Source organism: Candoia aspera, chromosome 2 (genome assembly GCF_035149785.1).
Source record: "Candoia aspera isolate rCanAsp1 chromosome 2, rCanAsp1.hap2, whole genome shotgun sequence".
NCBI classification, from domain to species: Eukaryota; Metazoa; Chordata; class Lepidosauria; order Squamata; family Boidae; genus Candoia; species Candoia aspera.
In genome coordinates, this window is record NC_086154.1 from 41,960,994 (window position 1) to 41,986,762 (window position 25,769).

The 25,769-nt window shown below is 42.2% G+C and overlaps 1 protein-coding gene across 1 annotated transcript in view; it reads right to left on the reverse strand.

Moving 5' to 3' along the window:
• Positions 1-25,769, reverse strand: part of LOC134489160 (netrin-4-like) — a 63,980-nt gene that overhangs the window by 14,155 nt on the left and 24,056 nt on the right. The window contains exons 3-5 of the mRNA XM_063291670.1: positions 24,470-24,733; positions 8,235-8,361; positions 2,718-2,906 (exon numbers count right to left, since the gene is read on the reverse strand). Of these exons, the coding sequence (XP_063147740.1) occupies positions 2,718-2,906; positions 8,235-8,361; positions 24,470-24,733 (580 nt within the window). The remainder of the gene's footprint in view (positions 1-2,717; positions 2,907-8,234; positions 8,362-24,469; positions 24,734-25,769) is intronic.

Below are 25,769 nucleotides of genomic sequence, written 5' to 3' on the forward strand. Positions count from 1 at the left end.
CAGTTTGTTAGGATTTTCTGTCTTATGTAGCAGTAATAAACACTAGAGACCTACTCCTCATCTCAGCGTGATTCCTGACTGTTAGGACAGTGACCAAAGAAATTCAAAGCTATGTGCCCTCCTTCAGGAGGTGGGTCATGCATTCTGCACCTGCAGTGCAAATGCAGTTCCATAGAAGAAGGCAAGCACTACAAGAGGCACATGACTATAAATCTAGCTGTGCTAAGACAGTTTATGCATCCTTAAGGTAGCCCCCAAACTGTTCTTTGTTCTTTCTTTTTAGCAAGATTTTAGCAAAACCGGAAAAAAAAAAGTTAAATGTGATAAAGTTTCTGACTGTTACAAATGAGACATGGTAAAAGTTTGTGATGTGGATACAATAAAAGGGCAGGATTTATTTCTTAAAAAAGAAAAATTAATTAAAAATTAAGCAGTGAGTCTGAAATTTCAAACCCGAAATTTAATTTCAAATGTATTTGTCTCTCTTAACACGCTTTACACCTTTTTGCATCTAATCTGTCCTGTTTCCAGGTGGCAATTATGAAATCTCATGAGCTGTTAAGCACTAAATGCCACTGCATATGGCAAATGCCACAGGTGGCATACGATCAAGGATTTAAAAAACAAACACCACTGAATACGCAGGTATCAAATGCTGTCAGATACAACATACAACAATATCCAGTATAGCCCGTAATTTTCAAAGAGGATTATTGGATGAGAATAGTTTGGTGAGCTGCCCACGCTAACGTTCACAGAGGTGAATTTAGAATTCAGTATTAGAGAAAAAAATTGCCTCCACTGTATTGGGCAGTCGGTGGCCAGATCAGATAAAAGCGCCATGGAGAAAGCTGAGATACAGTTTCATTCATGCAGTCTTTTCTACAGCATATAATGGTTCTACTTCTAAGTTGTTCCCATCCAAGTGACTATCTAATAATACTTCTTTCTGATTAGAGAGTGTTGGCAGCACGACGAGGCTTTAGAAGAGAACCCAAACTCTTTCAACTGCCATAAGTCTTGAAATTTAATCCGGTGCAATGACGACTTTACAAAGCTTCCTTTTGAGCAAGACTTCTCAGACTGGGAGAAAGAGCCACAAGAGAAGCCCTTTGGTGTCACGCACCACAGTCGGGCATACCAGTAGGTTATGCAGATCCTTGATCCATGTGCTCACACAAAATGTTACAAATAGGTGAAGCGGGGGGGGGCATTGGCGGTATGGAGGCTGAGCGATCACTTGCATTCAAGAAAGGCAAACACAAAAGAGCACAAACAGAGGAAGTGTTGTGAACTGGAGGCCACTTGAGCAACATCAGAGGGCTGGCAATCGCAGTGTGAAAAGCCTATGTAACCTGAGTTTAAAGGCAACCTTGATCAAGTCTATCAAAGCAGGAGAAACCCCAGAAGTAGTCAGTAAGTTGATTAAAGAAATGTCAGAGTGAAAGCAGGTGTACTACAAAAAAGAGATCTTGACTTTGCAATTGAAATGCTTACTTCTAATGAACGAGCCAGACTTTAGCCCAATCTCCCCATGATAATCCCTCCGCCACATATTAAATGAACATTAATGCCTTTGACAGTTCATTTGTTGTTTTTAACGTTTGAGCTCCTTAGAGCAAATGCAGCTTATAAATATAACAAACAAACAAGTATGAAAAGCTATGTCTTTGAGACCAATGCAGTCCAGCTTCTTGGCATACCAGGCATCACCTGGTCTTATTTAAGTCCTGGGCCCTCTGGACACCCTTCCATCTTTCCACAGGACTTCTGGTGTGATCTGGTATGATCCATTCTGCATGCTAAAAATCTGATGTGCAGCAGTTTTCACACCACAGCCACAACTGCAATTGCACAACTATAATAATTGCAGAATATAATTTTATCCCACGAACCTGAACATCAAGACTCCTCCAAAATGGAAGTTTGTTCTTTAATTAGGGGAGGTGTTTGCATGGAAATATTTTACATCCAAGTTCTGAAATCTGAAACTGGGGTAAAAATACTATAATCTCATGAGATGCAAAGTCTTACAGTAGTGAAATTAGCAAACCATTCTCGGCTAAGGAAATCAGTGGTGGAATATGTAATGGATTCAGGTTGCTTGCAAGTCTTCAACATGGATAGACCAATCTATCCATGCTGATTTCTTTGGCAACCCATTTTTGTGAGAATGCCAAGTTCAAATTTGATTTCTCAATATATTTTTTAAAAATACAGACATACTAAAATCCATATGTAGTTTGATGGACATTTCTCTAAGCCTGCATTTTGCTTTGCAATTTTGCATCACTTTCTAAAATAAATTTCTCTTATATAATACAGTTTTATACATTATTTTCACCAATATGTGTATATTTATCCTGATTTCATTGGTAAAGGCATTAAATAAATAAATCTAAGGGTTCTTTTTGCTAATACACCTCTTACTGTTGGCAAATTACACTGCAAAATTTGGAGAACTGAAAAATCATTAAATATAGTTCATGGATTGGTCAAAAATGTAAAATAAGCTATGTTTGCATTCAACTGCTATCCAAATGAATGTCTCTATTCCTATTCCTAGACTTGGGTGGAGGTTCCATCCTTGAAAAGCAAAGTAAAGCAGTGAATGAGCCCCTTTAAAGAAATGAATAAAGACATTTTCCTTTTGCTATCTATAAACACGTTCATTGTGCATTTCTCAGGATTACATTCAGCAAAGCAAAGCCCCTTACGTTTGCAAACATCTGGGGAGGACAGGGGTCTGTCTCTGTCTCGGTAAAACCCGGGCTTGCACCTTTGACACCGGGAGCCCTCAGTGTTGTGCTTGCAGTTGTCACAGGTACTCCCACTCTTCTTTCCAGAGGCCAGCCAGACCCTGTGGTCAAAATGACAGCTATCTGCATGATGGTGACAGCGGCACTCTGTGGCAGGCAGGAGGGGGGTGAGGGAGGGAGGGAAAAGAGAAACACAAATTGAGGTTAAATGAAAGAAAAGCATGGCTCTTGCTTACAGTTTAAGAGAAGTGAGTGGGGCATCACACAGTGAACTTTTTCTTCTGGATGGGCTTGCTACTCATGTCTACAATAAGTACAGAAAGGTGAGTATAAAACTTCACTCCCAAATGACATTTGCTGCTCATTCCTGTTAACTGATCAAGCTTGTTAAGAAATTCAGTGCGAGGAAACTTATTCTCAAGCTACAGTATGCTCATTTGTGCAAAAGACTGACATAATGTGCACATATCTACATTTGATAGAAGCCTTGGCATCACAGCTGGTGGATCAGTGTCTGTGTGTGCATGCATGCATGCATGATGCCTGTCTGTCCATCTATCTATCTGAAAAATATATACCTTGAGTATAGGAATGTAGGATTGATTTCAGTATCTATTGTAAGAGTAGCTAAGTCTGCACTCAAAAAAAAAAAGAATTGAATAATATAACATTTCTGTTGATTCCTTTGTGCTCTTAATTAAGCAATTATTGTGATGAGTCAATGAGTTGGCTGGCTTGCTGCTTTTTACTATTAAATAAATATGAAAGATGGAGAACTGCCCCTCCTTTAATTCTTATAAGGACATTGGGATATAAATAAAAATTGTCTATTGCTGCATTTGACCTGAATAACCATTGTCCAATTTTAGGTTGTTACTCTTTTGAATAGCTTCAATTTGATTCTTTCTGGAATACTGACCACCTGCTTATAAAACCTTGCCAGTAAAACAAAAAGAAAGCAAAGGTGGGTTGTACCACAGCATTTAGACAAAAGGATTGTGATAGTTGGAAACTTTACAAAGAGAAATCATTTATCTAAATACCAAGAACTTCCCTATGGCTAAAGCTTTGTTTTATCCAGCTTATTCTTACCAAAGATTATTTCAGCTTGATATACACTCTATAGTCAGCCTAATAACAATAAACAACAGCAGACCGATGGCTGCAAGTTTTTACCCTTAAGTCAGTGAAATAAATGCTTTCCTTCATAAAACACTGAGAACTGGTGAATTTTTAAAATCCTACTGCATGTTGTCACCTGCTTTAGTAGAAAACAGTAAAAAAGGACAAGTCTCTTTAAAACTAGAACTTTATTCTATTTTATAATATACTGATATTTACAATATATCAAGTAGGCTAAATATATTTGTATGCATGAACATAATGCACACATAGAAACACACTTGCTAATGAATGTATGATTCATATCACACAGCTGAGGGAGTCAAAAACTATTTTGCTTTTAAATGTTAATATTTCTGCTTTGTCAATAATTCTAATCAACATATGATTTTAGTGATTACCTGCATTTTGCTGGGGCATAGAACATGCCTGATGTCTCTCTGCATGTAAAGAGCAAAAGAGAGAAGGACCTGAAAGGTTTTTCATAAATTTTCTTAGTCCATTCTTGTCATGAGTGCCGTTGAGCTGAAGTCATCAGCGCAATGGCACACATGACAATAGCAAGGAAACAGGAGAAGGGGCTCAAGATAAGTAGCCATCAACTCACAACGACTAACGGCCAACAAACAATAACTAAACGGATCACGGAGCACACCCGAGCCATCAGCGCCAATACAACGGGGATCGCCCAGCTGACAGCAATCACCGGATGAATAGAAAACCCGATGATGGGCGATCCCGGAACGCCAGCGGGGCCTCACAACCCCTCACCCACCGGCAGGGCAACGTATTGGACAAAGGGGGGTGACGTGACCGCGAGTGAGGGGGCGCTGACCGGCGCGGGGTATTTAAACCCCGCACCGGCGCGCTCCTGTCACTCTCAGCTTTTTTCTTCCGACGCTGTAACTGCGCTGTGAATAAACCAGAGCCTGATCCATCGAACCAGTGTCTGAGTATTATTCAGAGGCAGGCAGCGCATGACATAAAGCTGAGAGTCATAAACTCAGCCTCGCCGAGCCCCACCAGACGACAACGAGCCGCGGGAGGAATAGACGGCGAGAAGACCAGCAAGATGAAGCCGGAGCGACGCGGGCAAGGAGGGCGAGCCGCGCGGCAAGAGACAGAGGAGGACCGACCAAGGCCAGAGGCACCGCGGACTCCCGGAGCCATGGACGCCCACCCCACCCTACCCGAGCCTCAGCTCCAACCCCAAGGGGAGATGGCGACGGAGGCAACCCGACCGCGGGAGGGAGCAGCATGCCTTCCGAAACCAGCGGAGGACCTCGCGCCCCACATCGCACCCCAGCAACGGGCGTGGAGCGACAGCCCAACGGCGGTCAACACGGAGGAGGACGATGGAGACACCCAGCAGACGGCGGAGGAAGCGGACCAGCGGCAGAGGGAGGATGAACCCCGCCGGCAACCCACCCCCGCTGACGCACCAACGGAACCGGCCCCAGCGGCGGCGCGGGCTGTGGACGAGGAGGCACGAGCTGAACTCGCGGCCATGCGGGCTCAACTGACGGAACTCTGGACCATGCTCCAGTCGCTTATGCCCCCCGCGCCACCCAACGACGTCCCCGCACAGGCCCACACCCCGAGCGAAGCACCGAACCCCCACGGGCCAGCGGAGGGTCAGCAGACGGCACAGGCGGACGACACCACAGACCGGGAAGCGAGAGGCAGGGCCGCGCAAAATGCCCGGGCCCCAAAGGACTTCCCCATCTTCTTCGATGGGAACCCCACGAAACTCTCGTTCTTCGTAATGAACGCCAGGGAGTTCATGGGGAGGCACGGACACTCCTACGACTCCGAGGCCGACAAGATCGCCGCCGTGGCGATCAAACTACAAGACAGGGCGGCGGACTGGTACGTCCAACTGTACGAGTCCAGCTCCCCCGCCCTCGCCACCTTCCCTGCCTTCATCAATGAGATGAAAAACTACTTCGAAGACCCCCTAGCCAAAGTAAGGGCGAAAAGCGCACTCCAAAGACTTAAACAGGGCACACGCACGGTCCCTGACTACGCCCTGGAGTTCAAAGCCCTTGCGGGGAAGGTCAGCGACTGGTCCAAGACCACCCTGCTGGAAATGTTCAAAAGGGGGCTCAATCGCGACGTTCTCCAATGGGCCCTCTACTGCGACGACCCAGAAACGCTACACGGGTGGATCCACCTTGCGGGGAAAGCCGAACACGCGCACCGCACCTTCCTCATGACAACCACGGAAGACACAAACTATGCCGGAAAAAAGGTACCCGCACCACACGTGGGGATGGCCGGCCCCATATATCCAAAAAAGAAATTCAATCGGGAGCCCTGCGGGAAGTGTGGCAAATTAGGGCACAAGACGGTGGATTGCTTCGCCAACCGACCGCCGACCAGTGCGCCTAAACCCACCCCGAAAATTAGCCCCAAACCACCCAACCTGGGGCCGCCCCCTCACTGCCGAATGACCGTGGCCACAGCGACACCAGAGGAAGGCTGGGACGCCTACTGGGGGGAAGAGGATAACGTAGACCCCGACCAGCCGGCGGGAAAAGCTCCCCGCCTGCCCTGAAACGCGTTGCGAGGCAGGCGGTGGGACAGCAGCGCGGACCACCTCGACGGAACGACGAAAGCCCCGTAATAATGGCGACAATCAAACTCTCTGCCGGCAACGGAGCCACCACGGCCGCGGCACTAGTGGACTCGGGGTGCTCAAAAAACCTCATCCACCCCGACCTAGTCGCCAAACTCGACCTCCGCTGCTTCCCCCTCCCCACGCCGCTGGCATTCCACCAGCTGGACGGCTCCACAGCGGGAGGGAAACCAGCCACGCTGCAAACCGAGCCGGTCACCCTGCAAATGGGCACTCACACCGAACGCACATCGTTCGTCGTCACTCACATCGGACGGCCCATTGCAGTCCTGGGGATGCCATGGCTCGCGACAAACAACCCGCGCATCAACTGGGAGACCCGCACCTTCACATTTGGCGACCGGAAGAAGCCAACCGCAACTACCAGGGGGAATGCGACTCCCGCAAGCAACGAGGAACTCTACACTATCTGGTCAGGTGGAAACACTTCCCCCACCCGGAATGGGTGGCGGCGCACAACGTTAACGCGCCTGACCTAACCAGAGCATTTCACCGGGCATACCCCGACAAGCCACAACCAAGGTCAGCAAGCCGTCCCCTGCAAACCCCCCCCCCCGCAGGCCCCCCCCGCCTCCCGTGCCCCAAGGGAAAGGGCCCCCCCAAGCCCGCGACTTGGGTGGACCTCCCCCCCCCGGGACTCACTCCCCCCGCCCCGGGCCCACGAGGTGGTGACAAGCGTTCGCCAGCACCCTCCCCCCGCCCCCCGGCCGCAGGGGAGTGGCAAGCAAGTCAACAGGGCAACCTGGGGGCAACGCCCAGGAGATATAACAAAGGCGACGCACTTTAAATGAAAAAAAGAAGGGCCCTACCTGGAGCTGATAAGCACCCGACCAGCCACGCCTCTCTCCTCGCCGAACTGAGCCAAACAAACAGGGTGTGGCTGGAGCATGCGCACGCCAGGACGTGACCCGGGCATGCGCACCATAGACACACCCTGGGAAGGCACGTGGTAGAGGGAGGAGCAAAGGGAGGGGCGACAACTACTCCGGTGGGAATTTTGAAAAAAAAAAAAAAAAAAAGTGCCGTTTTGACAGCTCCACCGAAAAAAAAAAAAAAAGAAAAAGAAAAAAAAAATTAAGAAAACCGGGGGGGAGCACTATTCGGACAGGGGGCAGTATGTCATGAGTGCCGTTGAGCTGAAGTCATCAGCGCAATGGCACACATGACAATAGCAAGGAAACAGGAGAAGGGGCTCAAGATAAGTAGCCATCAACTCACAACGACTAACGGCCAACAAACAATAACTAAACGGATCACGGAGCACACCCGAGCCATCAGCGCCAATACAACGGGGATCGCCCAGCTGACAGCAATCACCGGATGAATAGAAAACCCGATGATGGGCGATCCCGGAACGCCAGCGGGGCCTCACAACCCCTCACCCACCGGCAGGGCAACGTATTGGACAAAGGGGGGTGACGTGACCGCGAGTGAGGGGGCGCTGACCGGCGCGGGGTATTTAAACCCCGCACCGGCGCGCTCCTGTCACTCTCAGCTTTTTTCTTCCGACGCTGTAACTGCGCTGTGAATAAACCAGAGCCTGATCCATCGAACCAGTGTCTGAGTATTATTCAGAGGCAGGCAGCGCATGACAATTCTCCATCTGCTGCTAGAGCATCATAAATACAGATTTAGTCACAGGGCTGTCCTACTGGGTTGGAAAGATTCATCGTTCTGTTGCTCCCTCCTTCCCTCTCTCCCCCAGACCCACATACTTCTGCATTCATTTGCTGCCCCGGTTCTTCCATTGCCTGGCTCCCATGGCTGGTCATTGTATAATGGTGCACACTTCTCACAATGGTGTCCTGCAGTGTTATGTCTGCACATGCACTTCCCATGGACCTATCAAAGGAAAAAAAAATCATTTTAAAAAGTAATACTTGTAAACAGTTGCTGCAAGCACTAAAAGGACTGGAATGTTCTGAAAAATGGCTACAGGCAGGCAAGAATCTTAAAGGAGAAGGTCTGTACGGCTTGGGCATACGGCCGCTGCATCCCAAAGAAGTGTTCGGCTGGATTCTTTGCTCTGACATGCCTCGCAAGGAGGGGTGAGGAGGAACCCTGCCTTCTATCTGCTGTCTCCCCAGAATTTATGTCCTACTTCCCATTCTCTCTTCCAGCAGTTCCAAGATTTCTGGGAAGGGTTTGTTTGGAATCAGCTGTATTGGGAAAGGCTTAAATATGAAAATGGGGACGATGTGCTGTAAGAATTTTGGGCATGTAGTTCCTTCCGAGCAGCAACATATATTAGAGGCATGGCAGATTTACTGATGAAAACTTGCAAGAGAGATGTTAGGCCAGCCTTACTTTAATTGGTGCAGAATGTAAAATGGCTCCTTATGGTTCCACAGCTGCCAAGAATTGCTTTAGGATTCCCTTCATTTCCAAAGCCTAGCTGGTTTTGTGCTTTTCTTTTCTATAGGGTACACGATACAGAGCATCTCTAGGTATTCTCTCTAGGAACATGGTCGTGCAAAGTTTTAAAATGATTAGAATGTAAGAAGAATGACTTTTTCCAGGATGGGGCTGGAAAACAACAGAATATTGTGGCTTCAGCCTTTAGCATTTCAGACTCCTTGTTTAACTCACAAAGGGTATATAGATGAGTGCAGGACTGAAAGAAACATTTGACTGGATAAAGCAGGGGCAGAAATACTCTGTCTTCAAGACTGAGCCATGAGATTTTGCTGCCTGCGGGAAAGGACAAGATGGAGACTTCTTTCCATCTCACACAGAGCCTGTTCCCTGCACGGAGTTGAAGTTTTCTCCACTCATCCTTGAGTTGGCAGAAAAATATACCAGCATGAAAAGTTGAATCCCCACTGCCAATCTCTTTCCTGCCTCTATTGCCTTCCTTTACTGCCAGCCACCTAACTTCCCTTTAGAGCAGTGTTTCTCAACCTTGCCAACTTTAAGATGTGTGGTCTTCAACCCCCAGAATTCCCCAGCCAGCCAATGTGTCTGGAAGTCTGGAAGTCCACACATCTTAAAGTTGGCAAGGTTGAGAAACACTGCTCTAAAGTAAACCCTAACAGATTTATCCCCTTTAAGCCTGTCTTAACACTGATATAGCTGAGGATGACTGAAACCTGTCACTCTTATGGGTTGGGGGGGGGGGGCAACATGTGTCATGGGGGACACAGCAGACAAGAAAAGGTTGCCAGCACATTTGTGCTGCAGTTAGGCATACGTGAGTGAAAGCCTATTAGAAGCTGGACATTTCACTTCAGCGCTTACATTTCATCATACCGGAGGTTAGTGTCAGGAGAAGGGAAGAGCTAGAGGAAAAGGCATGAGGTTGGCTATGCTGCTGCCGGTCAAGATTGTCAGCTCCTTTGACAAGTATAACCTTCCAATTCTAGTTGTTCCCTTGCTTGGGTTTGATGGACCAACAGCTTAAAAAGCAACATGGAACTCTGTTCTTATATATAGTAACAGCAGCAAGACTCTTGTATGCTCAAAGATGGAAGGATGCACAAATACCCTCAATGGAGGACTGGATGATTAAGTTGATGGAATTGGCGCAAATGACTAAACTGACAGCATTGATAAGAGAAAACACCATAACTAGATTTGTTTCCATCTGGAAGCCACTCTTGGACTATTTGCTTGTAACGCGAAAGAATGAAGTCTTGATTCTAGGTTTTGATGATTGAATGGTTTGATTTTAGTGATACAATGTTACTAAATGCTTAATTAATAGTAAGAGATTAACTTTTAAGTACTTTTATACCTGTGCTGGAAAAGGTCAAAAGCCACTTGTCTGATATGCTTTTCTGTTTATTCCTGCACCGTTTTAGTTTTTCCTGTTTCTTTTGTAGATTTGTATTCTATCGGTCTTATATTCTGCATTGTTTTAATTATATCTTGAAAAATTAATAATAATAAAAAGATTGTCAGCTCCTTTTCCCAATGAAAGGCCAACCCTGCTACTAACCCATGAAATTCATACATACTGTAGATATTTATTTGTTTCTCACATTTCTTCACCGCCCATCTCAGCCAGTGACTCTGGGTGGTTTACAGTCAGATATTATTTAGCCTAAATAAGAGCAGGCTAAGGGGAGACATGATAGCAGCCTTCCAATACCTGAAGGGTTCTCACAGGGAAGAGGCTGTGGATTTATTCTCTATTGTGACCGAGCTTTATCCTACCATTTGAGTTTCACTTCATCCTTCCTTCCTATTTTGTTTACTCCACTCATCCCCTTTCACCCTCTTGCTGATAGTTGCTGCTGTTGGTAGTATTGGTTGTGACTTCCTGGCTGTCATCAGCATATCTGGGGAACAGACCTCCCCCCTCCTGCCTACCCTATTTGAATGAGGGCTTTGGAACCATTCCAGAACTGGGCAACAGTCACTCATTTGCCAACATTATTTGTCTTTGGGCTGCGTGTTCACTTTGCTGTGATGCCAAATCCAATTTGGCCTCGGAGAGATTTGCCTGTAATCAGCAAAACTTGCTTGCCCTAGGAAGGGAACACTCTTCATTCTGGGTTCGTTGCAAAATGCATCTCTGAAAAGTACTCAGGGTGTTCAGAGTGGATGGAGGGAAGTATTGCATATGCTGCTTTTTTATATCCATATGAATACATATCCAGGATTCAAAGATTCACACAAAAAATGTAAGCATTCAAGGAACAGGGAGACAGGGAGAATAGAAATTTCTTCTGCTGTTATGTGTTCCTGTCCTCCATATAGTATATACAAACTAAAGTCCTCCTTTACTGGAATTTCTACAAGGATCTTTGAAACAACGTTAGAACTCCCCTTTTACTGTGAGTGCCGGGGAGAACAGACAATTTCTACACTGAATACCTCCTTTCAGATCGGATCTTGACATCACTTACACAGCAGTGAAATTTATCACTGCAGCAGTTAAAGAAGGCGACAGTTGACTTCAGACTCAACCTGATAACTCAACATCCTTGGGCCATTTTATTTTTCTTCCCCTTCTCTCTCTCTCCTCCTCCTCCTCCTCTTATATGACCTAAATTATGATTATAATCAACAACTAAGTAGGTATTGAGTAAGCATTCTCAATTATGTTCATTCTCAATTCCAGGTAGAACTTTATTATTTTAGTATATACTTCTGCATTTTATCACATTTTTAATTATCTAAATGTTTTAATATATTCATATTTTAGTACTCTACTAGACTGTCATACAGCAATATAGCTTTGTATTTACTTAACATTTAAACATTTCTTGCTGTTCTCATTGCCTTTAAATATGGGCGGGCACTCCAGTTCTTCTTTGCTGTTTCTACTTTTTCTCCTCTTCTGTCTTTTGTGTAACTTGGTCAGCTACCCCTTTATCCCAATCCCCTTTCCCCTCTGTAATATTGTTGCTGAATTGTACCTACCTCTGTGACTGTAATAAAGGATTTGATTTGATTTGAAAATATAGCAGGGGTCAGCAACCTGAAGCCTCACAGTGACAAATGGTCCCCAAATATTTTTTTCCGAGACCCTAGAGCCCTCTCAGACCATAACTGCCAAAAAAACCCAATGGCCCAGTTTCCCAACATTTTGAGGCAGGAAGCACCTGACCCCAGAAAAGTTGTCTACCCCTGATGTTCAAGGATTTATAAGCATGATACCGTCTCCTACTTTGAAAGTTTCACAATCACAAGGAGATAAACAGTATTGACATAAAATGTTATACACACATATACAGTATTTATAAACATACACATTTATACTCATCACACTAGTCTCCTTTAGGGTCAGCAATGTTATGCAGAGTGCAGAAAAGAAGAAATACTATGTCAAATAGATTAATTGCCTGAGATAAGTAAAGCTATTAATTTATCTGACTTTAATATTTCTCCTTTCTGCACTCAACAGAAATAAAACATAGCTAAAGCTAGTTTACAACAATGCCATTCATTATATGTCTCTCCTTATCTTTCTGTCTTTGCAAACCATCCTTGTTTCTACCATAACCATGCACTGCCTTTTGTTACTTCAACTTCTGTTTTTGAGGATTTCGTCAATGCTCTCCAACCTTAACTTCCATTCATTCAACATCCATTCATTCTTGACCCTTTTACAATACACACTTCTGAAGTAACCAATTGCCATTCTATTCAATTTATATTTCTCACATTCATTCCACACAACAGACCACATATAATCACTCCTTACGTATCCATAAAAACTTCAAACAGCTAGGGGACATCACACATCCTTGTCTTACTCCCTGCTCAGTGTTGAATCATTCACTAACACTGCTTTATTCTTACGCGTGCTTTACCTTCACCATATACCACTCTTCATTCAACAACTAACCTTCAGCTCCCTATTTGCACAAAACTCCCTGGGGCTTCTTCAGATCAGGAAGTGGGCAGCAATGGATGCAGAAGAATGGAGAGGTGTGCACCAACCTCCATCAAAATTTCAAATCACCACCAAAAGAAGTTCTAGAGAAAGCCTAAGGCCTCCTAAGAATGAGGTTCGAAGCAGCAGTAGTTTCTCTCCCAAGGTTTTTCAGCGAGAGGAACTTAGGCACTGTAATAATTTCTATCAATGAAACTATGAAGGTCTGATAATTAAAAGTGCTTGGATAAGAGATTATCAAGGTATCTTAAGAAAAGTTTCTCTGTACATTGCCAAAGTTATTCTGGTGCAGAAGTGTCCACAGGATCTGATGCTTTGTCAGAATCATGAAAGTAGTGTTGGAATGTCATGATACAAGCTCTGCCTTTCGTCTACACATGGGTGATGTCACAAAATGCATATATGACAATGCAGTGTTGCTTTTTTCATTTGTACACACACACCCCATTTGACCTTACCATGTATCCCTCTGTTTTCATGCCCTTTCTTATCAGCTCCATCCATGGGGCCACTGGCTCCTGTGAACTTAAACTGCCAAGCATATATACAACTTCCTGAGATTGCTCGAAGAGAGAAGCTAAACCATGTCTTTTTCTGGCATTATTTTCAGAAAGGACAGCAGGCAATCTATTTACATCTTCCTTAAATGAAAACAGGGCATGAATTAAACCCCAAACTCCTCCCTTTATATCTTTTTATCACAGGTATTATTTCAGTCTAGAGAACACATGAGGTGAATTTTCTGCTTACTATTGACATTTACCAGCTGTGGAGAAAAGAGGCTATTCATTCAGGCTTTGGCAGAACATAATGTTTGAGTTAAATGGTATACAGATGGTATACAGAACCAGCCAATAGCTGCCGTTGGAGAAAAAATAAAAGGAACATATTTTAGAACAATTCTCATTTGCAGTTTATTCCAATTAAGTTAATTTATTTATAAAGTACCAGTAACAGATACATAACAACAAAATATTCTTTTGGGAAAATGTAGTGTTGTTTTGAGGAATCAATGAATAATCAATGAAACTTTTATGAATATTTCCAGTCAAAAGCCTTGATTTGCATGATTACTTTTTCCCTACAGGAAATTATAGTAAAAGAAGGCTATAAATTACAATTATGATATCTGATCTACAAAAATCCAGGCAACCAGTAGATGACAGCAAAGAGAAATAGAAAAGTCTAAATTTGCTGCCATCTTACAGTCATCTTGAATTCTGCAGCTCAGATTTGATAGATCTACCACAACTAAAATATTTCAGCAAGTAGCTAAGTAGTTAAAAATCAAGTCAGTCTCCTTCTAAATGTCTTGTAGCTTTCCTTTTAAGCAATTGATTTTAGTCCATATGTCCCTAAAAGTTAAGTAGGAAAGAAACTGAAGCGGAATATATATAAAATTAAAATTTTATTCCGCCCAACTCCCAACAACTCTGGGCAGCTCACAAGGAAAAGCATTAAAGAAAAAATAAAATAAGAAATGCAATAAGAAATCAAAATAAAGAATAAAAGATGGCAAAGATGACAAAATGTCAAAATCTGGATATTCTATAAGTATGAGGAATTCATTCTGTGAGTATGTTGCTGAACTACAACTCCCAGCATTCCTCACTACAGGCCATTCTGGCTGGTTCTGTTGGAAGCTATAGTTCACCAGCAACTGGATAATAGATTCCCCTGGACTTTACTAAACAACACAAATCTAATGTTGTGGGTTTGATTTCTCTAGCTTTCAACAAGACACAGTGACTCCAGGTGGCTTTCAAAATTAAAATCCACATTACATACACATACACATACACAAAACTGAGAATGTTTGCTTTCTCCACAGGATATATTCCAGCATTTATGCATGAAACACGCATGTGTGCCTTATTTTTTCTCTTGAAGCACATACATCTGTATGATAAGTATCCATTTCTCTATTCTTCAGCTCTGGTTTTAAGCCTGCCTTTTTCCTTGACTGAAAATCCTGACTGACAGTTCCTCAGTGCCCAGGATGTTTTGCCAGAGTCACTGTTGGGGCTTCTGTGCTTGGAGCAGATGCGATGCAGGGACTCTCTACCGCTCCCTACAAAGATCCCTGCATCTACAGGGTTCCTTTTTGCACAGCTGGGACACCTCCAGTGATATACCGAAGTGCTGAAATAGCTCTTTCTGTTTTGTATGGTCCAGGAACAAATATTTTCCCCCATCTCATTGCCTGCTTTTTTCTCCATTGGCTTCCCTTTTCTATATTTGAAATAATGCCCTTAGGGTTCTAACATTATAACTTTACGAAAATATGAAGTACCACAATCCAAATAGGATACAGATGTTAGCTTTGGTCTGCAGCTGGATTACTGATTTATGACAATTTATGGCTCAACATGCCACATTATAGATTTGTCTCTATCACAGCACCTATCTATTAATTGTTGCGGTTCTAACCTCAATCATTGTTTGGGTTTATTCACATCTTATACTATGGTAAGCAACTGAGGATCTCAGGTTATTTTGAATTTCAACTCCCATTGACCCAAAAGCAAAGGGCTGAGGGGGTGAAAGTCCAAAATAACTGTGGAGCACTTTGATGCCTACCTTGGTAATTAAGAACACCACCAGGTGATCGCCGCCCATCTCCCCCAAAAGAGGGACTCTGGGTGGCTTACAATAAAGTTAAAATACCCTAAAACAGCACAATACATAAAATACAACATCGACAATATAAATATAAATATAAAATAGGATCAAGGTTCCTATAGAGAACACTTTCCAGCTGCTTCCTCCTTCCCCTCCCCCACCCCCAGTGTGAAATCCCAGATGCACTGCACAGGTACGAAGTTAAACATAAATCTAACTTCCTGTGGGAGGAAAAACATTCTGTAGACAAGGATGGGTTAGACTGGAAGGACAGCATATATGGAAAACCTGCTTTCTCTCCCAAACTAGCGCATCTGCTGTTTAATTTCTGCTGTCTGAAGTAGCTTTTCCCAACAACCAAAAGTTCACTGGGACATTTCACGCTAATTTTCATTCAACACAAAGTGTGCCCCTTGTGGACAAATTCTCCCCAGCAGAAACTGATCTGCACAGTTTTCCAAGCTACTGCAAATGTCTCTTTAATGTTTTTTTAGGTTAACCAGCTTTATGACTAAGATCATTGTACTGAAAAAAAGTAACAAATTGAATATTGACATTGCTATTGCTGCTGCTGCTACAGCTACTACTGCTAATGGCAATATGTAGTCTTTTGTCTCAAAAACCATCTCTCCGGCACACAGTAGGAAATTAAAACTGGGACAGTGCAAAAGTACTGAGAAAGAGATAAATGTTATAGGAAAAAGGGACCACAAAGTGTAGGCCAGAGAACAGCAGCCTTTATCCTGCATAACCCAGATTTCTGTGCTGCTATCCAGATATATGAGGAAGACTGCTTCTGCGCCCACTGTTCCCATTCCCCATTTTCTGAGAGGGTTACAAAGTTAAAACCTGGCACCATCAGTTGGGCTCAGAAGCACATGGGAAATGGGACTGCTATGGTCCTACTTCCCAAATGCAACCACGGCGCCTTCTGTGCGAGAGCCTGTTGAGGGTAGTTCAAGATAAAGGAGATCATGGGACTTTGTCCTAAATGCTGTAACAGCATGAAACGATTGGCAGAATTCCGACAAGGGCAAAACTGATGCAACAGATGGAGCTGATAAATTGTCTTCCAGCAGCCTGTTGATAAATTGTGCTCCTGGACAGGGTACAACAGAGTCCAGGAGGACCCACAAGTCTGTAACCTGATGCGAAAATACCAGGAAGGAGTATATCATCTATCACAAGGAAGACCACTTCCCCAGAGCATCACACTTACAAACTAGCATTCTTGTAGATCGCTTAAATATTTTAAAAGAGGCAATAGACTTCTTGGCTTAATAAATGATGCTCTGTCTGGCAGTCAGTTCATGATTAGGGCAGTGTATAACAGTAGTAAGAAATGAAATGTGAAAGAAAATGAATTACCTTTGTTTGACTTCCTTTTCTCATCTCTCTTTGATGTCAACAAAACTGAGTGAAAAATAGTGAGAAAACAGTACTGTACAGGTTTTGTAGTAAGAACTGATTATATGAAATGTGATAATGTTTATTTCTTGGGGTATGAATCTCTTTTTGTACTGCCCCTGGTTGCCAGGCTCTGCTGGGAGATCCTGCACTGAGGACCCAATTTAGTATTTGTATAATACATGCTAAATTGTTACTTACTAGCTATGAGGGTCCATATACCTGTCGTATGTATGGCATGGATATCGCCGGCCGGGTGACCTTGGGCCAGTCACTCTCTCAGCCCAACCCACCTCACAGGGTTGTTGTTGTGGGGAAAATAGGAGGAGGAAGGAGTATTAGGTATGTTAGCCGCCTTGAGTCATTTATAAAAATAATAAAGGTGGGATATAAAATAAATAAAAATAAAAACAAAATAATATTTTCCCAGTGCTCAAACTGCAATATAATGTTGTTGAAGAAACTGTTATTTCCCAGCAACTCGTTGGTGCCCACATTACAATTTGAATAGAGTTTACAAACTTCTCTTATTGTTAATAACAGGAGATGCCCTCTTGAAGGTTCCCTTCCAAAGCCATCCAGAGCAAACCACACATTGGTTCAAATTACAACATGCCCGTGGCGACATCATGACAGAAACTCCACCCTCACATACTTGTGCCCTGACCTTGTGGTTTTTGAATCATGAAATCACAATGCACATTTCATCACTTGCATCCCAGGCCAACCCCTTGGGAGATCTATGGCCCTGTTCTCCAAGGCTCATCTTCTGGCAGTCAAAAGAGGGTCTTCTCCTGCACTGCTCTCAGGCTGTGGGATGTGTTCCTATGAAAAACTGTGTTTGGCTCTCACTCCCTCATTGTTTAGAGAATCTGTAAAAACCGCATCTCTGTTACCAATCTTTAAACAGCTGATTTTAGTATTTACTTTAATATTGCTATTATTAAACTTTTAATGTTTTTTAAAAATTTATTAGCTGCCTTTAAGTGCTCACCAGAGCAGAAAGGCTGCAAGTAAATCAACAACAACAGGAACAGCAGAAAAAGGAATGGTGGTTCAAAGGTAAAGAGTTTATACCGGCAATGAGATTAAAAAGAGTGGCGTAGGAACAAGATTCCCAAAGAATCCTGTTCTGGGGTAAGGATTGAACATTCAGCAAGTGTAAACTTAAGAGGGGAATAACAAATAAAAGACTGTAAATTTGATAAGCTGGTGCTGTTATATACCAAAGCCAGAAACTTCTTGCACAAGGAGAATGTTTCCAGAATGGCAATGAAGGCTATTGTTTAACAAAACAATGTCTATGTTACATTGAATTTACAGTATTTCTAGATACTAGAACTGGAGAAAGTTTGGGTATTTACAATCTTAAGGTCCCACAACGCACAAATATTGGCTGTGAACAATTACTGTATCTGTGACCAAAGTTACAGCTTGATTGGTCCTGTGCAGCTTCGCTTGCTCTCACTCAATTCCTACTTGATCCACTCCACCAACAGATTCACAAAATGGCAGCATAACTTTGCTCTCTGACTTCATTTTATGCCCACAGCTACTGCTTTGTCATCTTGACCCTCAGTATCCTGAACCTCATTCACTTTCACTCCTTTCATTCAGTGCTGTTGGCCACGATTGCTTCCAAGATAGTGTTTATGTGCCCGTGGCATCACCCTGTCATCTGCAAAGCCACAGCATCACCCACAACATCAAATCAGTTGCTAAAACTGACATCAATTACAACTTTTAGTGTTTGCAGATGAGACTTGATAATAAAGGAGGAGGAGAAAGGGAAGCAACCTAAATTAAATTACCCAAAATGGAATGTACTTTTCCATGATCATAAAATAAATATGTAATGGGAAAAGGAGGAACAGTCCATCAAGTTTATTCTCAGAAGAATAAAACTGTTGTTAATGTGTCAGTACGCATTCCAGGATGCATTCTTCTTTTCACTGAAGTCTGAGAAATGAGTAACTTATGAATTTTGGTTAAACAAAACAATTTAGTTTTCTGCTGCTAGATGAAGTCATTTAATGGCATAACATGCAGTGGAAAATAAATAAAATTAAAAAGAGAAATCTAGTGATGGTTTATACTCCCTATGCCATTTGTGTGGGGCGTTTTATGTTTCCTCTTGTGATGGGCAGATTGTTTATTCTTCTACCAGCTGCTTTAATTTAATGTATTATTCATCTGATGAGACAACTAGAATATTTAGCAGTTTATTTTCTTCTTGTGTTGTTTCTTAAGTGGATCCATATTTGTCATAGGTGGAGTTTAATAACATCCTTTGTTGCTGGGATACTATGACGAATCCTAGATTTATTTATTTATTTATTTAACCAGTGATTAAGGTGTGGTAGCCTAGAATTTCAGTTAACATTTCATGAAATCCCTGCAGTTGTCGATCCTGTCAAGGTATCAGTGAAAGGGAAGTCAGGAATTTTCTTTCAGAAGGAAGCAAACCAAAATGACAAAAGTCTAGAGAGATGTGAAATTAGTTTATGAAAGGAGCTTTGACTTTTTAATGTCAAGCTCTGCCAAGATTAAAGCATTTCAAACTGCTTTGGCTTTTGTATTTCTTTAGCGAGCCAACAGGCAAACAGAGATATTGGCTGCATTCAGTAGTTGACTGGTGTTGCTTGTTTAGGATTAAAGGAGTCAAATTCTGTTTGCATCCTGAATCTGGAAATTTTTCTAAACATCCCTAACAAGGAAACTTCTTTACAGAGGGCAATTTTATTCAATTTTTCCTCCCTATGCAGTGATTCAAAGACTTTTTGCATCTTTGGTTGTATGTAGCCAAATATTCAGTATATCAGGAACCTCATTACAGCAGAATTACACAAAACATTTGATTCTGAAAGTATCACACAGAGGAAGTTTTTAAAAAAAAAATCCTTGAAACTCCTTAAAATTTTTGCTAAATAGAAGATATCGTTCCAGAATAAGATTACTGAGCTTTAAGAAAGAAACAGAGAAATCCATCTAGATTTCCCATTGGAATGAGAAGTTTGTCACATACCAGTCTCTGAAATGCATTTGGGAAGGAGGAGTTCTCTGCTCTCCCAAGTTTCTTATTTTCTCTAGCTGGGAATGTGCTCTCTCACACAGGAGAAATCCAAAATCAGTCATGCTCTAAACTACACATTCAACTCTCTCAAGCACTCTGGGGAGAAACAAGGACCCCTCTCAGGGAAATCCCTCACAAAGGATTTCCTGACTTACTTGTGAGGACAGACAAGTTAAACTAGCACTGAGCCATGCTTATACTGTAAGCTTAAAGTACATTGCTTTCGTCTCATTGTACTGGAATATATGTTAAAGGATTGCTATTTTTTTCAGTGACTTTCGTTGCTCCAGGATTTGCTGTATTAATGTTGTACTAGGGCTTTGAATTAAGAAGGGAGTCAACTGCAGGCATGCCATGCTTTGGTATATCACCATTCTCTCTCTCTCTCTCCCTCCCCCTTGTGTTCTCTCTCTCTCTCTTAAAATCCTCCTCGAGAATCTGCATTTTATGCTGTTAAACTCTCACTTCTGGGGAATTTACAGAATATGACAGAGCAGGTGTACATTTCAGGAAAATGCATCGGTACATTATAACAGCATGTACAATATGTTGGGTGCTAAGTGCCCGAATTATAATCACATGTCACTAGACACTCTGAATACCATCTGGTAGGATCACCAGATACAAACTTATAATATGAACCTTTAAAAAAAAATTCTCATCCCTTGAGAGATTTAGGCTGCTTTGAAAAATCAGACAGCTGAGCCATACCTGCCAACTGCCCCATTTGGATGGGTTGGAAGGGACACTTATTGAATTTGCAGATGACACCGATCGATGGGGATTAGTTAATACCCTGGATGACAAATCACTATACAAAATTATCCTGACAGGCTTGGACACTGGACCAGATCAAACAGGACAAAGTTCAACTGTGACAAGCATACACTCCTGCATCTAGGGAGGAAAAGTACATTGCATAAATGAAGGGTTGAGAAGACCTTGCTTGGCAGCAGTGAGTGGGAGAAGGATCTAGGATAGTAGTGGCCCAGGGTCTGAACATGAGTGACCCATGTGATGCAGCCACTAAAACTGTGTGTGGAGTTTGGGGCTATGTTAGCAGTAGCGTTGAGATTACTGCATCCTATTCTAAACAGCATGTTTTAAAATGTACATGGAAATGTTGGAACAGGTTCAGAGGATAGCTACCAGGAAGATAAGGAGTCTGGAAACTAAACCCTATGAAGCAGGAATGTCTGCAGGATATGGTTTAAAAAGTCAAAATTATGACTGCAGGATATGATTTAAAAAGTCACAAAATTGTGTTTGAAACTCTGCCACCACAGCTCATTTTTTATGTGCAATGTACATGCAATGGGAGTTTCAACCCCAGAATGCCAAGAACTACCCCACAGGTTTTAATATCTGCATTTAGAGATTTGACTGAATTTGAAAAAGGTATCATATAAAATTCAGATCACTTCTTCGGGCTTATCTATAAATTGCTTCTGAAATATGATTCAGAAAGTGAACAAGTCAGAGTGTGTATGATTAACTGAATGCAGAATTGAAATAAAACAATAAACATGCAACAGTGGGAGTATCAATGGAAGGAAAATATCAAATTTATAGCCAATATTGCACTTAGAGAAAATTGGTATAAGATGCTCTACTGATAATATATCACTCCAGAATTGATTGCCAAAATAGATAATTCATTCTCTAAATATGTTTGGATCATTTTTTTCATATTTAGTAGCAACGTAAAGCTTAATGATTCTGGAAATTGATTTATAGTAGAATGAAACAAATTTTAAATGTGGATTTTACTTTTTAGCCTTTTTTTCAGTAAATATTACTAAACCTTTCCCCCCAGAAGTATAATGAACTGGCTTTGTACATGGAAATAGCTGCTAGGATTCTCTATGCTTCTCATTGGAAATTTCAAGCAATTCTTTCTGTAGAAGAATGTCAAACTAAGTTATGGGAATATGCCTCAATGTCAAAATTAATTTCATAGTTGAAAAACAAATCTGATACAGTGTTTAACACAATGTGGAAACCATTTTTGGTGGGTTCATACTATATCTAAAGTTTGGTGGGTTTCTACAACATCTAAAATTTGGATTTTCTCTAATATAAGCTTATTCTATTCAATTTTTAATTATTTGTTAAATATGCTAAATTCCCCAGAGCAGGCAGAAATTACTGTTTGATGTTAAAAGTACTATGCTAGAAACAGGGAAACTGTAATTTCTAGTCCTGCTTTAGACACAAAGCCAGCTGGGTGATTTGCAGCCCTAAGAAGAAGGCAATGGCAAACCACTTCTGAAAAAATGTTGCCAAGAATCCATGCAGTTGCCAGGAGTCAAAACTGACTCAAAGACACACAAAAAAGCAGTCCTTCATCAGGAAAAATATGTCCAAACAATAAGATATATTCAACAATATTATAGGAAGGTGATGGACTTTGGTGGAGATGCTTAAACAAAAGTTTGAGGGTGATGTTATGGTAGTGGATTCTTCAGCTGTGTACTGACTGCACTGTTTAGACTAGAAGATGCTCAAGGTCCCTTTCAATCCTTACTTCCTGTGATAATGCAAAATGTCTGGGGTCCTATCATACATGTGCTAGACCTAGGATCATCTGTTTTTCCAAAGTCTGGGAAAAATCCCCTCTGCATTTTTAAGGGTGCTAAGCCCATTTTAGTGTGTACACTATAGTTCTCATGTCTTTTCTGTCCCCAAATGGGTGGAAAACATGCTGTTGAATTTCAGCAATCATAATACCAAAATTTAGAAGGAAAGTAGTTGTGGGGTTACTTGAAAATTTGGAGATTTAGGTTAGAGGTTCCCCAGTACTGGTCTACACATTCAAAGACTTCATGAGTAATAAAATTTATGCCCTTGGATCTAGCTATATAAAATGGATTTAGATTTGGGAAAAGGAACTGAACACAAAGAATGTGTGTGGGTCAGGTGATCTCCTATAAGGACCACTGTTTTTCCCTCTATTCTATAATCAGCATTTTTCAGATCAAGCCAACATGTGCCAGTCTCATTGTATTAAATCTCAGTTTAAGCCACTGGGAAAGATAAAAGCTGAGAAAAAATATGTACATGGTTTTGTTTATGAGTCACAAAATTCAAATGTGTTCTGCAATTTTGCTCTTATTCTATAATTCTATTTTAGATGTATTTTTATTTATTTATTATGAGGAATACTTGAAGGCATAAGTAAATAATCATGAAGTTGTTTTCAGTTTACCCCTCTCCCTGCAAAAACCTCCAAGGAATTCCCAGACTTCTTGCAAATATCGGTTTTTTTCCAGAACCCAAACTAAACTTGGAATTGAAAATGGTGATTAATTAGTAGTGGACTTAACTATTAAAATAACTCAAGGAAGGAAGGGTTATCTTACTCAGGATATTATTCAGCACCAATGAATAATAATAGGAATGAACAAACCTTTGCACTGTCCCTCTTGGACTTAAATCGGCAAAGGTGATAGAGTATAAGATTGGGCACATACAGTAGCTATTCTCTCACACATATAGCATTGAGGGGTGGGGAGGCTTTAAAACCATTAAGTGCAGCCTCTGGCCCCCAAAAGTTCCATTAAAGTTATATTCAAATATATAAAATCTATGTTTTTTTGGTGCAAAGGCCGTCCTTTGCACAAGTTCGTACTGTACACCAGTTGCATTCCTAGATCAAGGGGCCCTACTCATGGTCATTCATGCCCTGGTTACCTGCCAGTTGGACTATTGTAATATGCTCTACGTGGGGCTGCCCTTGAAGAGTATCCAGAAACTTCAGCTAATGCAAAACGCAATGGCTCAAGCAGTTTTATGTGTGTTTCTGATAGAACACGTTACACCTCTGCTTCGCGAGCTGCATTGGTTACCAGTTTGTTTCTGGATCCAATTCAAGGTGCTGGTGTTGACCTTTAAAGACCTACATGGCATGGGACTGGGTTATTTGAGGGACCGCCTCTCCCAGTTTACATCTGCCCATCCCACCAGATCCAGCAGGGAGGGTATGTTATGGGTTCTGTCATCTAAGGAGCTTCATTTGGTGGGCCCTAAGTGGTGGGCCTTTTCTGCTGTGGCACCCGCATTGTGGAATATCCTCCCCCCCTGAGGTGAGGCTGGCTCCATCACTTCTGAGCTTCTGAAGGTCCCTCAAAACCTGGTTATGCCAGCAGGCCTGGGGACCCCAGGGGACGGGTGAACTAGTGAGGTGGCTCCATTATTATCAGCATCCCTTTGCCTACTATTTCTTTGTTTTAGCTTTGTTTTTTATAGTTTTTAATGTTTTTTAATAATAATGATGATGGTAATTGTTTTAGATATTTATTAATTATTTTATCTTTGTTGTATGCCACCCAGAGTCACTTGTTGCAAGATAGGTGGCTATATCAATTGGATTAAATAAATAAATAAATAAATGCAACACTAACTACACGGGTAAAATTAATGCTACTGGGAAGACATCAGTGACTCAGGGGAATTTGTTTTTTCTTGCTGAATATACTATAAGAAAGGGCAGCACTGATACTCACCACATTGCTGCCAGCACCTGGCCCATTGGCAAACTGACATTCCTCTGCATGGCCATTACAGAAGCAACTGCCACGGACAATTAGGTCATAGATGGCGTAATGGGCAAATCTATGCGGTTTCTCCAGCAGTCCTGAGCCTTGGCAAGGACAATCTTGCCTCTTTAATAAGAGGAGCCGCAAATTGGTGAGCTTCAAGACAGCTTGTGCTTCAGGACTGTAGGGGTCCTCAATCTTGTTAGCAGGAGTTAAGGCCCGGAAGATCACCTGAAAAAGGGGAGAGAATGGCATTGTTAATAAGCAGTTAACATGTATGATCAACAGCTTGTAATCTGATAGAAATCAACCAAGCACTTTTCAGCTCAGTGTGTTGGGTAAAGTCAGCCCATGATTCAGCATGACACACAAACCCAGAAACATTCCGGGTTTGTGAAAATTGGGTTACTTCAGTAAACACAGTTAAAATGTGTAGCTTGTGCCACAGATGTCCACAAACCAAAATGATGAAAGAATGATGCAACATATGTCATGACATCATAACACAAAGCCACCCTTTCATACTTGCATCTTGATGTCAGATGCAGGTATGTAATTTGCAGGGCTTCCATCATGAAGTCACCCTCCACACACACAAGTATACCTAAGGGTTGTGAAAACACAACCAGTGTTTTTATAGCACTTCAAGTGACATGGCTTCAGAGGATATTCCAGTAAATTTGCAAGGGTTTATGACAGCACGAAAGAGAATCAGACAAGGGTCTCTAGACTGAAGACCACCTGTTTAAGAAATTAGGGTCAGAGTGACAAATATGCTTGTACTATTTTGCAGATTCATGAATCACAACTTGGGGTTCCAGCAAAAGTACTCTGGGCTCTCTCACTTGCTCCATATTTTGTGCAGCAGCAATTTCTGTTTGAGCAGTGAGGCTGAAGTATTTCTATAGACATTGCTACTTTCTCCAGCCATTTTTGTGGACTTACACATTTTTTTGTAAACAACCTTCCTTCCCAAATGTGCTCTGCATAAAAATGTCTCCCTATTTCTTGTTTTCCAGATTAAGGAATAACATTCTGGAAACATACATTTAATGATGCACCAATAGAATCCTGGGAGATGAACCTTGTCGAAGGAACAGAATTCAGCTGTCTAACTTGGGAGCTGGGGAAGCATGTATGCCTGACAAAGAAACAGAGAGAGGCCAACAGTCCATGCATCTCTTCCGCTACTTGAGTTCAGCTTTGCTCCATTCTCACCTTCTTTCGGACACACAGCTTTGCAGATGGCCTGGGGTTCAAACCAGAG